The 14,931-nt window shown below is 34.1% G+C and overlaps 1 protein-coding gene across 7 annotated transcripts in view; it reads right to left on the bottom strand.

Annotated features, from left to right (window-relative positions):
• Ganc (glucosidase alpha, neutral C) overlaps positions 1–14,931 on the bottom strand; it is an 88,960-nt gene that overhangs the window by 33,609 nt on the left and 40,420 nt on the right. For all 7 annotated transcript variants that reach the window (XR_009228387.1, XR_009228388.1, XR_009228389.1 and 4 more), the window contains exons 7-11: positions 7,189–7,234; positions 3,879–3,945; positions 2,570–2,666; positions 470–650; positions 103–256 (exon numbers count right to left, since the gene is read on the bottom strand). Coding sequence is in view for 4 of the 7 variants with exons in the window: in XM_046460809.2 (XP_046316765.1) it covers positions 103–256; positions 470–650; positions 2,570–2,666; positions 3,879–3,945; positions 7,189–7,234 (545 nt within the window). In the remaining 3 variants the exon portion in view is untranslated. The remainder of the gene's footprint in view (positions 1–102; positions 257–469; positions 651–2,569; positions 2,667–3,878; positions 3,946–7,188; positions 7,235–14,931) is intronic.

Here is a 14,931-nt window from a genome sequence, read left to right as displayed (position 1 = left end):
CATAGATCCTACATAATGTACAATAAATATTAACCTTCAGTGATGATACATGAGATAGGGGAAACATAATGGAACTATAAAATGGCACCTCTACATGCAAACCTGTAAGGTAGGAGTACTGCTTAAAGACATCAGAAGGTGTAGGTCCTGTCAGCAGAAAAACATCAATGATTCCACTCTCTGATATCCAGCACACATCAGTTCGAGATATGACCTTTTGTTTAGCAGCAGCTGGGCCCACCTGTGTCCATGTATACTGGAAAAGGAATGGAATAAAAATTTGAGAAATTTCCTCTAAACTATGATACCAATTGTATGTAAATCCACTCCTTTAGATAGTACTGACCTTCACTGATTACACTCAAAGCTTCTGGTGGCAAAAAACTGCCACCAAAAAGAAAAAAAGAAAAGCTAGCAGTGGTTTTATTTTTTCTCTAAGTATGACATACAATCATGATCCACAGCTTACCTCTACTGAAGGTTGTGTATTGATCTCCACTAGTGTTTCTGAGGCATTCAGCCAGAAAATGCCTATAGTCCTGCCCAGTTTGTGGGCCAAGAGATAAGGCACTGAGCCATAAATGCCCATTTTGTCATGTATTTTATATCCATAGACATCCAGGTTATAAAGACGGTAGGCATCTCCATCCCTAAAACATAAATGAGGATTATCATCAAATACCATTACAAATGTATAAATAACGAATAGGACAGCTCCACTCTCCACTCTCCATGCAAACACTTAGGTCCTATGCCTCTTCTAAGACTGAACACTACTTCCCTAAAATGTTTCCTGACACAACCTGGACAAATGTTGTCTCCCTCTTTTGATTCCTTTGGCACCCCCTACCGTGACAACTGGCATAACTAAGCCCATATTTCCGATCTCTTTTCTAAATATCTCTTGTGAAAGAAGGATAATCACTTGTGAATCTTCCATAATAGGAAGCACACAATACACATCCACTCACAGATTTTGTGAGTTAAGTTTCTGTAGCTAAAACAAAAGGATAGTGTTCTTAATAGACTTCCACAGAGCTGGCAGGGAAAGATCAAGAGCTGACGGGGTGGGGGCACAGAATTAGGTTAGTATGAGAGTAGCACAATTTTTTTATGTTATTTGTTCTTTTTAATTACACATGATAGCAGAGTTTTATTTTGACATGTTTATACACACATGGAGTATGTCTTATTCTAATTAGGATCTCAGTCTTGTGGATGACATGATGTTGAGACTGTGATGTATTCATATTTGTATATAGGAAGGTCATGTTAGATTCATTTCATTGTCTTTCCTATTCCTATTCCCCCTCTCTTCCTTTCCTTTCCCTTTGTATAATCCACTGAACTTCTATTCCACCCCCTCCTGCCCATTGTATATTAGCATCCACATATCAGAGAGAACATGCACCCTTTGGTTTTTTAAGACTGGCTTATTTCACCAAGTCCATCCATTCACCAGCAAATGTCATAAAGTCATTCTTTTTATGGCTGAGTAATATTCCATTGTGTATTTATACCACATTTTCTTTACCCATTCATCTATTGAAAGGCACCTACTTTGACTTCATAGCTTAGCTATTGCAAATTAAGTTGCTGTAAGCATTGATATGGTTCTGTCACTATAGTACACTGATTTTAACTCCTTTGGATATATACCTAAGAATGGCATAACCAGGTCAAATGGTGGTTCCATTTCTAGTTTTCTGAGGAATCTCCATACTGCTTTCCAGAGTGGTTGCACCAATTTGCAGTCCCATCAGGATTGTATGAATGTACCTTTTCCCCTGCATCCTCAAACATTTGTTGTTGCTTGCATTCTTGCTAATTGCCATTCTGACTGGAGTGAGATAGAATCTCAGTGTAGTTTTAATTTTCATTTTTCTAATTGCTAGAGATGTTGAACATCTCTTCATATTTTTTGACCATTTGTATTTCTTCTATGAAGTGTCTGCTCAGTTCCTTTGCCCATTTATTGATTGGGTTATTTGCTTTTTGAATTATTTACATATCCTGGAGATTAAGAGAGCAGCACAGGTTCTGATGGACTCATTGTGCCTGTTAAATAAACAAAATCTGATCCTTGAAATCTGGATTAGACTCTTGTTTCCCTTTGGTTTTGTCCTAGTCTGATGCCTCTGGTTATTATCTATTAGCGTTAACCTGAAATGACCTTCCCCAGGGAATCAGAGGTTATTTGAAATGCCATTTTCTGTCTCACTATCCCCTTCAGAAGTAAGTGTTGTTTTTTAGATCAGTGATTTTTCACAGTATATTCTCTCAGGGCTTTACAAAAAGGCCTTGTGAGGTAAACATAAAGCCTAGGGATAAAGATCTCTCCCCAACTTAGACTGCAGCAGTTTCTAATTTTTACTTCTTCTATATTGTTAGGTTCAATGTTATAGTTTGTATACTTATCTGATGCCAAGAATTGAACCCAGTGCCTCACACATACTAGGCAAGTGCTCTACCACTGAGCCACACAACCCTAGCCCTCAAAGAAGGTTCTTAAAACTCTACAAATAATATTAAATCAGAACCTCCTGTAAGGGTTCTTATTTTCACATACCCAGTATTTTTAAGTTGGTGAGATTCTGCATGTTGTGGGATCCCATAGAGATGTTCAAATCCATGTAAGGAGAAATCCAAACCAACGGAGGTAGGACCTGTAGAGCCCAGGATACCAACTGAGTTTTGCTTCTCAAGAGGACAATCAATTAAGGAGATTCAGTTAACAACGGTGTAGCAAGACAACTAGACCAGGTGTAGAAAGACCTGAACTTGCTCTGATAAATCAGTAAATGCTCTGTAAGGACTCTCTGTAAGATGTTATATTCAGGTATTGTTGGGATACAAAAAATGCATATATAAGACAAAGCTCTGGTCTCTTATTATGTTGCCTTAGCTGTGTGCTAAAGCTCTCTGTGTCTTCATTTATAAACAAATTCCTTTATTACCTGTAAAAAACAAGGTTATAAAGTTTTAGATTTTTCTTAAAATAAAATACATTGCATATAAATTTATATACCTATAATATATAAATTTCCTTTAACCAAACACTCCTTTATTTAACAATTAATTTAGAGATAAAAGTGTAAATTAGTAGGAGACAAAATATTTACTTAAATTCATACCTAAGTTAAAACTATTTTACATATCACTTATAGGATTTTTTTTGGGGAAAAGAATGCTAAAGAGAAAGTAAAAAAGATTATGATGTCACAGAAAGGAGAGACAGAACCATATCCTTCATATAAATTTTGAGCATTCTGTTAGCCCTGATCATTATACCACGCTGTAGATATGTAGAGCTAGAACAAAGATTCTCAGAGAATTAGGGAAGGTTTATTATTCTACAGGCAGGGAGAAGGGAGAAAAATGAGTATTTTTCTAACCACAAATGCCCATGTATCTGAAAGGGAACTCCTGAGAGATAGACTCTATGTCCTCCTCTAACCCCATCACTAAGCCTGGTGATAAATGTCACAGATGGGCACATGACACCTATGTGAATGATGGGGAGACCTTGAAAAAGTTAAAAACTGCCTTGGAATGTTGAAGCTGATACATTCTATAATTTGGTTTCTCATTACTTGAATCTCATAAAAATAGAATGCAGAATTTGTAGCTGCTTGTTCAACTGGACAGTACAGCAGCATGATAAGCTAGACCCCTCTGCAGGGCCTGTACTTTTCTTACACCCTCCACACTAAAAGCATATAATTACCATTTCTTTGTTGCAATGCATTACTGAAGGATAGAGGACACAAATTTGAGATTTCTGTTCACTTTCAGAAATCACTTGTTTAGGTGCCAAAACTCACGGAACTTTTAGATAGATACTTAGCCATTTTGAAGTTAAGCCAGTTTCAATTTACCATTAGCTTTGACATCCACAAAACTTCCAAATTTCTCTTCCCAAAGGCCTAGATCCTCTTGATTTTCCTGTTAATAAAAAAGGGGAACTAATTGAACTTATAAATTGTAACAAATGTGGTTGCCACTCTTATAGGCTTATGCCCCTAATTATCAGGAAGTAGTTAATGATTTGAGTTCATTGCCCCTAATCCCCTATATGACTTAAGTTCTCCAATCTTTGAGGGGAAAATGTTAGGTAGCAGCTAGTAATGAGTAGTGAAATATAAACCAATAGCATAGCAGGATCACAGGGTTTCTTTGAAATTGCCTTTAATGAACAATCAAGTAACTTATAGAAGAACAACAGGTGTACTAACCCAGAGAATAAGCAGGTAGAAACAAAGGGAGTCAATTAAGAAATATATCTAGAAAAGGATAACTCCAGGCAGGTATATTGAGGTCATTGTGAAGTTAGGTTTTATGGACATATGTTTCTCAATCTATTTCAGAAGGGAAATTTCATTAATAGCATGGTGCACTAAGATGAAGTCTGCTTGATTATTGACCCCAGAACCCGCATTAACATAGAACTGACTGGTATTGAATAGGATGGTCTCCAGGACAGATCTGGAAAGAACAATCCAGGGTCAAAAACTCCCCAGCCTGAGGTGAAGGAGGAGATAAAACATCTGATTGGTAAAAAGACTGCAGAAGGTGGTATCTAGTTCTTCTGACAAACATCAAACAGTAATAAACTTGGAACCTGCATTGTTTCCTTTATTATTCACTTCCTTTTTTTTTTTGGTGTAGATAGACACAATATCTTTATTTTTATGTGGTGCTGAGGATTGAACCCAGTGCCTCACGCTTGCGAGGCAAGCTCTCTACCACTGAGCTACAACTCCAGCCCTTTATTGTTCTCTCCTTGGAGGTGAACTCCCACTCCTCCACCCCCACCCCCAGCTATGCACACTGCTTGAGCCTTATTATACTTTTACTCATAGTAAAATAATAAAATTCTATTGGTTGGCTCTTCAAGTCTGACTTTGCATTTTCTTTTGTAAGGACACAAGAACTTAAGTTTGGAGCTTCATCTCCCAATTCTCCTGTGATGCAACATCTGCACATTTTATTTGGATTATTAAGAAATAATAATAAAAGGAATTCATCTTTTAGAATGAGTTTGTGATGTCAGTATATTTACTAAATCAAACTGTATTTTATATAAATGTCATTAATCATCCTTATTTTTTTCTTGTGGTAAAATAACCTAAAATTTACCATTTTTAAGTATGCAGTTCACAGCATTAAGTAAATTAGCTCTGTTGTGTGATGATGTTCATTATCATCATCTCTCTCTAGAATATTTTTCATCTTTCCAAACTGAACTTCTCTATCCATTAAATAATAACTCCCCATTTCCTCCCATGGTAACTCCTTTCTCTTTCTGTCTCTAAGAATTTGACTGCAGTAGGTACCTCATAAAGTGGAATTATATATAGCATTTGTTCTTTTGTGATTGGCTTATTTCACTTAGTATAATGTTTTCAAGTTACATTCATTTTGCAGCATTACTCAGAATTTCCTTTCTTTTAAAGGCTGAATAATATTCCATTGTAAGTATAATAGTACACTTTGTTTATGTACTCATCATCAAGAGACTTGAGTTGCTTCCTCCTTTTGTCTACTTATGAATAAGCTGCTGTAACTTCACTTTTGAGTATAAACCCAGAAGAACTATTGGATCATACTATAATTCCATTTTTAATTTTTTGAGGAATAGTTATACCTTATGACATGAATATTTGCATATGAACTAAAGTGATGTGAAAGCACTTTGAAAAATGGTAGTGTTTATATATGCACAAATTTTTAAAAATTGGGCTGGGCATGTAGTTCAGAGGCAGAGTATTAGCTTAGCAAATATTGAGGCCCTGAGTTCCATCTCCAGCACTGGGGTGAGGGGGAGAAAAACATTTTTCATGTAAACATGTAAGGTAAAACATTGAGCTCAAATAATTCCAGTCTGTTTTGAGAGACCCTAAATAGAGATTTGTTTTTGCTGAGATGGGCACTTTTCCCTTTATCTTCCAATTAGCTAAACTACAGCTATATTCTTTTTTTTTTTAACAATTTTTTTAACACAATGCCTTATTTATTTATTTATTTATTTTTTATGTAGTGCTGAGGTCCCGCCCGTGCTAGGCAAGTGCTCTACCGCTGAGCCACAATCCCAGCCCTACAGCTATATTCTTATGTTGACTGGGATGGCAATGACTACTTGGGTCCACAATCTTTTTAAATTTTTTTAGTTGTTGATGGACCTTTATTTTTTATTTATTCATTTATATGCAGTGTTGAGAATTGAATTCAGTGCCTTACACATGCTAGACAAATGCTTTACCTACACAGCTACAACCCTAGCTCTAAGGTCCATAATCTTTTGATCTAGAGCTATGAACTTTGCCAGATTTTCCTTTTCCTTAGGAGAATGAAAATGTTTTTTAAAAAATTGCATGTATATGAAATGCATATTTCTTTAAAAGGAACTCTTTGTCCATTTCTGGGTTATTTGTTCATAATTAAAAGTTCTGTAAGGTGGACCTCTACATTTTTTTAAAACAAGAGCTCTGGTCTTTTTATATCTATATTTTATTTTATTTATTTTTATGTGGTACTGAGGATCGAACCCAGTGCCTCGCACATGCTAGGCGAGTGCTCTACCACTGAGCCCCAGCACCAGCCCCATGATCTGTGTATTTTTAAAAGGCATGCCTGAATCCTTAATGAAGGCAATAGTATCCATATGGATGGGGTTTAGAGTCCATGAATTCTATTAAAAAATATGAAATTCAAAAACTTTTCTATAGGGATGGTTCAGTTTTTGCCAAATTCTTGCAAAGGGTCTGTGACTCAGGCTTTAACATTATGTTCTTCAAAAGGTCTTTTGCAGATTCCTTGGTCAGATTCCTTCTTGTATTCTCCCAATCATTTAGTCAATGCCTGCCTTTCCCAAAAGATTCTAAGTTCCTAACACATGTTTGGGATTTTTTTTTTATTCAAGGTTTATTCTTTTTATCCAACATAATGCCTGGAAAACAAGCAGGCACTTAAGATGTATCTGTTTTTACAAATAAATGAATATATGAATGAATAAATGAAGGAAAGAACAAGATGATAAGGCAAGCAAAGAGATGTAATGTCATTTATATGTAGTAGAGTATTAACAAGTACTCTTCTGGATAAGGGAGGAACAGAATTCATTATGTGCCACAAAATCATGATTGTGGTGAAGAACATAAAAAAGATAAATTGTTCCATCTAAATTACCTGAGAGGTATTGATTGATGCACTCTCCTCATTTTCTTTGGTAGTTCTGTTTTAACATAAAGAAAATTATTTCACTCAATGATGGAAAGACGGAATTTTGTTCAATAATAAAGATTTTCATTTTCAACTTTTAAGATGTCATAAATTATATCCTTTAACTTACTAAATATAACACCATTATAAACTCAAGCTTAGAAAATTGAATATTAATGAACAAACCAATAGCTTGATTGTTTACACAAATGTACATGTACTTGAAAATTTGTTAATACTTTAAAATAACTTTATTTTTATTATAAGTGTAATATATGCTCATAATATTTTAACAAAAAATATGTAAACAAGGTAGAATACAGCTTTCCCCACTCATTGTACTCTGGTACACAGCAACACAATGTAGTCTCTCAGAATAATTGTGACAATTTATTCTAAAATTTTCTTTTACCCAAAGTTGTATTTGAGTGTTTATCGCCCAACATTTTTTTGTTTTGGTATTATACCACTGAGCTACATCACCATCCCTTTATATTTTTATTTTTTATTTTGAGGCAGTGTCTCACTAAATTGCCCAGGCTGGCCTCAAACTTGAAATTCTCCTGCCTTAGATTTCCAAGTTGCTGGTTTTACAGGTATGCTCCACTGTGTATGGCTCTCCTCACATTCTTTTTGTGCGTATATGTGTGGTATTAGGGATTGGACCCAGGGTTGCTTAACCACTGAGCCACATTCCCAGCCCTTTTAAAATTTTTATTTTGAGATAGGGTCTCACTAAGTTGCTCAGGCTCGCTTTGAACTTACAATTCTCCTGCCTCAGCCTCCTGAGCAGCTGTGATTACAGGCATGCACCACAGCTCTCCTCACATTCTTAACAACATGGGGCTTTACCAATCTTTTGGGTCTTTGCCACTGTAAAATTTTAGAAAAGATAAAGCATTTCAGTTTGTATCTCTATGGTCATTAATGATGTAAATTGCTTTTTTATACATTTTATGGTACTTCTATTTCTTCCTCTATGAATTATTTATTCACATTCATTATACATTAATTTGTGTCTTTAATGTAAAACACAGAACATAGATAAAAGAACACAGAGTTTAAAGGATAATACTAAGTGAATAGGTATAAATGTACCACTGTGCTTAAGCAACTGAAATAACTTGTTCCTTTAGAGTATCTATACACCTCTTTTCAAATCTATCTGCTTTCACCTCATACCTTCAGAGATAGCACTATGAAAGTTGTGTTAATCATTCTCTTGGTGTTTTAAAAAAGTATTCTCTGTCTCTCACAAACAGACACACACACACACACACACATAAATCCCCAAAAATACATTATTAGGTTTTATACATTATTAGGTTTTACCTTTTAAAATAAATAAATAAATAAATAAATAAATACACACACACACACACACACACAGTTTATATTCTTTTGTGATATGCTTTTTTTTACTCAAAATTAATTTTTTGACATTCATTATGTTAACACAACTTGCTATAGTTTATATCCCCCATTTTTAAATTTGTTTATTGTTCTTTTGCTTATGGATTTAGATGATCTTTCCTATATTGTACATATATATATATATATATATGTGTATATATATATATATATATATATATATATATATATATATATATATATATATTTTTTTTTTTGGTATTAGGGATACTTAACCACTAAGCTACATCCCCAACCTGAAAAAAATCTATTTATTGATTTATTTTTCTTATTTTATTATTTTTTTTTACTTTTAAAGTACAATATAGAATCCAAGTGTACAGTAACAATAATCACAGGTCTGCATGGGTGAACAAAAATCAAAGGATAGCTTTAAATATCTTATACATTTAGGAAACAGTGCTAATAATCAGAAATAGACTTAGTCAAAGCATACATATATACGACAGGTCTTCAAATGACAGTGTGGCCTTTCTGTGTCAGATACAATGTATAAAAGAGAACACTTATTGGTTGTCTTGTCAGTAAAATTATATAAACTTTCATTTTATAAGCTTTTACATAAGACTTAGACAAATCTTAGATAGATAGTTCTCAGATGCATACATATACCTAGTTACATATATTTTGGATATCAACAATATTGTTATAATCTAAATAACGGTTGTTGTTTAACCAATTACAAAATAATCATTTAAGACTTTAAGGGCTGGGGCTATAGCTCAATTGGTAGAGTGCTTGCTTCGCATGCACAAGGCCCTGAGTTCAATCCCCAGCACCACCAAAAAAAAAAAAAAAAAAAAAAAAGACTTTAAAACAGCTACAAACCCTAATTCCTTTAAGACTTAGTTTCCCCAAGTAATAAAACCTAACAAAAAAACAAGAAAATCATTGATAGATAAGAGCAGATTAACGATTCTGACTTTTCTTCATATCAGTACATTAAAGTTTAAATAATTTTGTGCTAATTATAGCCAATTTAATCATAAACACAAACTTTTTGAAATTTACCTTCCACAAACCTTCTGTGACTTACTTTGACATTCACAAATTTACATCCTTAGTTTTGTCCCCTTTCATCTTGAACTTTAGTCCAAGAATATTACTTTGCCAGCAAAATATGTTCTCATCAAGATACATTTCTTTCACCTCCTAACTTTCCATTCTCAAATATTTCCATACCTATAACTTTCTTTTATCATTTTAGTTTCAGACCCTTTTAAAATTTTTTTAGTTTAAATATCCATATATATTTTCACATATTCATATGTTTATATATATTCATGTATATATATGAATATACCATAACAGCAACCAAATTCCTGCTCATGCATTTTCATATATATATTCAGTTACATAATTATAAACTATAACTAAAACAAAACATTAACCTCAAAAGAAAAATAACTATATACAAATTTACATCCATTTAAGTATTTTCATGTATATTTTTACATATATATTCATTTTTGTATTCCTATATTTGAATAAAAATTTCAATCCCTAAACTAACCCTATTTATTTTTCTATGTTAGTCCTATACCCACCATATACCTTGGAGAACTTCTATACATATAAACCATAACATTTTACATGATTGTACCTATGTATTTGGGGATATAAATTCATAAATTCACAAATTCACATAAAAACCCATGGATATTTTATATATATACTCATTTCCATAAGTATAACCTAAATTTCACACATAACAATATTGCTTACCTTAAAAATATCCATAGATAAAACTATATATATATATATATATATATATATATAAATTTTGATATGTGATAGTACCTCTATATTCATATTTATATTCATATATATTGACATATATGTTCCAAAGGTAACCCATCCCCTAAACCAAAGCCATAATTCAGAACTAAATCTAGTCTTACCCATAATCATGAGCCTTTTTAACAAAAATTATAAACATAACTTTGAATATCCATATATATTTTCACATATATATTCTGTATATATTCATATACATTCATATACATATGTATATACCCTAATGGCAACCAAATCCTACCTATAAGTTTTTATATATATTCTGTTACATAATCATATCTAGAATCTTAAGAAAATTATAAAAATTCATCTCAAAAGAAAAATAATTATATACAAATCCATGCCCATTTAAATATTTTCATGTATATTTTTACATATATATTCATATTTGTTTTCATACATATGGAAAAAAGTGTTCAAACCCAATATTACTGTGTTGTGGACTATTTGATTCTTGAAGTTGAGAAGGGTTTGCTTGATGTACATAGATGCTTCGTTGTTTGGGTCATGATTGTTGTCTTGTTGACATATAATTCCCTTAAGCAATATGAAATATCCTTCTTTGTCCCTTGTGATTAACTTTGGCTTGAAGTCCACTTTATCTGATATGAGAACAGAAACCTCTGCTGTTTATGTCATCCATATGAGTGGTATGTTTTTTCCTATCCTTTCACCATCAGTTTGTGGATGTCTTTGCCTATGAAGTGAGTTTCTTGGAGATAGCACATTGTTGGGTCTTGTTTTTAATCCAATCTGCCAGTCTATGTCTTTTTTAAGAATTTTTTTTTAGTTATACATGGACACAAGATCTTTATTTTGTTTATTTATTTTCATGTGATGCTGAGGATTGAAACCAGTGCCTCACATGTGCAAGGCAAGCGTTCTGCCACTGAGCCACAACCCCAGCCGCAGTCTATGTCTTTTGATTAATGAGTTTAGGCCATTAATGTTCAAGGTTATTACTGAAATATGATTTGTGTTCCCAGTTATTTTGGTTTATTTCTACTTTTTAATTTGAATTAGTTTATCCTTTGATTAACTATTCCTTTAATATAGTTCTTCCCTTTGCTGGTTTTCACTTTTTTTTTCATTTCTTCTTCATGGAATATTTTGTTGAGAATATTCTGAAGTGTAGGCTTTCTGGTTTCGAATACTTTTAATTTTTCTTTATCATGGAAGGTTCTTATTTCATCCTCAAATATGAAGCTTAATTTTGCTGAATATAGGATTCTTTGTTAGAGCTCAGTATATGTTATTCCAGCACCTCCTAGCTTTGAGGATCTGGGTTAGGAAATCAGCTATGATCTGTGTTGGTTACCCCCTCCATGTAATCTGATATTTTTCTCCCATAGCCTTTAAAATTCTATCCTTATTCTGTATGCTAGGCATTTTCGTTATAATATGACATGATGTGGGCCTGTTGTAATTTGTACACTGAGATCCTGTAAACCTCTTATATTTGACTTTCCATTTCATTCTTTAGATTTGGAAAATTTTCTGATATTATTTCATTGAAAAGACTGTGCATTCCTTTAGCTTGTATCTTCATGCCTTCATCTATCCTGATAAATCTTAAATTTGTTTTTTTTCATGATATTCCATAATTCTTGGAAGTTCTGTTCATGGTTTCTTAACATTTTCTCTCTGGGTCAACTCTATTTTCAAGAGTATATATTCATTGTCTGAGGTTCTGTCTTCCAAATGGTCTAGTCTGTTGGTGATGCTTTCTATTGAATTTTAAATTTGGTTTGTTGTTTCCTTAATTTCAAGGATTTCTGTTAGTGTTTTTTTTTTTCAGAATCTCTATTAAAGTGATCTTTTGCTACCTCTATTTGCACTCTTACATCATCTTTTACTTTGCAGATTAATTTAACCATGTACATTCTAAACTCCTTCTCTGACAATTCTTCCAATGTGGTGTCAATGTTTTTTGTTATTGGAGTATCTTGGTTTGCTTGGGGTGATTTGTTCTGTTGCCTTTTCATGTTGTTTGTGTGTCTCCCCATTTAACAGTATGGCTCTGAGGCAGTAAAATTTCTGCCCTGTGGACTTAAAGTGTCCCTGAAGGTTTCCATTACCTCACTGTTTAGATGGAGACAAATAACAACAATCACCAATGCAAACAATATATAGCATTAATCCAAATAGTTCCTACTATGATATCTACAATGTTAATTATCACAGTAAACAGAAATGATATGATCAGTTATTGCCTATCATAAAAACAGCAAGTTTGCAAAAGGATTTACATTTTCAGGTGATGGACAGCAAGAGAATAAAAGTGATACAGGATGTGATGATTATAAGGAGGCGAGAAGATAGAAGTAAAAGATTAAAAGAAGAGCAAAAGAGAGAAAAATAGAAATTGGCTGTTAGCAGAAGAAAAGAGAGAATCAAGGGAAACAGGATAAAAATATAAATATAAAGCAAAAATTTTTAAAAATTAAAAATAAAAGAATACAAAGCAGAACTGAACTATACTAGTAAAACATCATACTTCATAAGAAACTAAACCATGTTAAATAACTGTATTCAGAAATGCCAGAGAAGAAAAAAAAAATAAAGGAAACTGTATAAATGTCCATGTACCATTAAAGTCACAATGAAACAGTGAAAAAGAATTTATAAAAGCAAAGCAAAGAAAAAAAGTCTTCATGAAAATTTAAAGAATTCTTTCCATTGGAATTCAAAATAGTCTCAACTTCTCAGCATTTTTTGGTGGGGTCTTCTGGAGTGTGATGTTCCACCCTCTAGATTGCTGGAGTGAGAGAGGTAGAGTCCTGCAGGTGGAGTTCCTGGAGGCAGGGTTTTAGGCTTAGGCAGGCTCCAGGCTCTTTGATGAATGCTAATTGGTCTAAAGATTTAAATCAGCACACCTCCAATGCCCAGTTTTGCTCCACACTGGAACACTATACCCCAGGGATCTCACCTGGGTTCCACTTATGTGGTGGGGGAGCCAATTTTTAGTCCCTGTGTCACCTGCAGACCCCAAGTTTCCTGGTCTTGGGTTAACTTCAAAAATTTCTCACGCCCCTACCCTTCTGAATTCCTGGCCAAATGTGACTCTCCCAGCTGGACTGGAGGGTGAGGGGGAAAGCTGGGTGGGTTTCCTCCATCAGTTGTCCCCTGTATAAACCTTTCTCCATGTTTGATTTTCTTCTGGTTACTTAAGCACACTCTGTGTCACACATAGTGTGTATTACTGAGCCTGTATTTTGGGCCAAACTTGGGTTTGCTAGGAATTGGCTTCCTCAGTTGCTAGACCTCTTGAAGAAGCTGCAAAATGGTTCTTTCTTTTGTCCTCTGTATGCTACCTGGAGAGATGGCAGCTTCTTTCCCCACACAAATATCTTGCAGAGAGTTCTTCGGGTTTGTTGAGCAATCTCTTCGGTCTCTAAATGTTCCAAACCCAGACATACCTCAGGCCTCCCAAAAATGCCGGTTTCTTTACTTCCCTTTTCTCTCTACTATGCTCATGGACGGACCTCTCTATCTGGAGCTTCTGACCCGGCTGTGGCAGCACCTATGCCAGTGGGGATTTTTTTCCCTTATTTTATTATATCCAACATCCTGTGTCCCATATCTGCTTTGAATGTTCAGTTTTAGGTTTGAATAAAGTCCCTCCCTTCCTTTTTTTTTTGTTCACCTACCTTGCAGAGAAGCTGCATGTCTGCTTTCTTGGTTTTATGCCACAGAGCAGCCAGGAACACGACCTCCTCTATTCTGCCATCTTGGAACTCTTCCCAACCCCCCCTTTTTTTTTAATGTTTTATTTTCTCTTGATAAGTCTTTAGGGCCTCATTAAGTTGCTGACATTGCAATTGAATTTGCAATCCTCCTGCCTCAGCCTCCTGAACTGCTGGGATTACAGGCATGAGCTATTGTGCCCAACTTATACATATTAATGCTTTAAATTTTTTAAAATTTTTTAGTTGTAGTTGGATGCAATACCTTTACTTTATTTACTTATTTTTATGTGGTGCTAAGGATCAAACCCAGGGCCTTGCATGTGCTAGGTGAGCACTCTACTGCTGAGCCACAACCCCAGCCCTGTACATATTAATTTTTAAATTCTTATAGATGTTAAAAAATTTCCCTGGTATTTTACTATTTATTTATTTTTGTGGTAGTAGGGATGGAACCTAGGACGTTATACATGCTAGGCAAGTGCTCTACCGCTGAGCTGAGCTGAGCTATATCCATAGCTCTTTTTCTTCTTCTTCTTTTTTTTTGAGAGTCTTGCTAAATTTCTAGATTTGTCTTGAGCTTGTGATCCTCCTGCCTCAGCCTCCTGAGTAGCAGGGATTACAGTGCATGCCTACCTTTTAATTTTAAAATATTAATAAACTTTATTTTTTAAAGCAATTGAGGCATAGATAAATGTATGATATGAATCCTCCATTGTAGTATCACATAGAGTATTTCTGCTACTATAAAGTCCTCTGTGCTCTGTTCCTACAACCTCTGGCCACTAATAATCTT

The sequence above is a fragment of the Marmota monax genome, unplaced genomic scaffold (assembly GCF_021218885.2).
Source record: "Marmota monax isolate L192 unplaced genomic scaffold, Marmota_monax_Labrador192_F-V1.1 WCK01_AAM20220418_F8-fsc00001, whole genome shotgun sequence".
NCBI lineage: Eukaryota > Metazoa > Chordata > Mammalia > Rodentia > Sciuridae > Marmota > Marmota monax.
The sequence above is the reverse complement of the archived record's forward strand: the minus strand, read 5'-3'. Positions and strand labels throughout refer to the sequence as shown.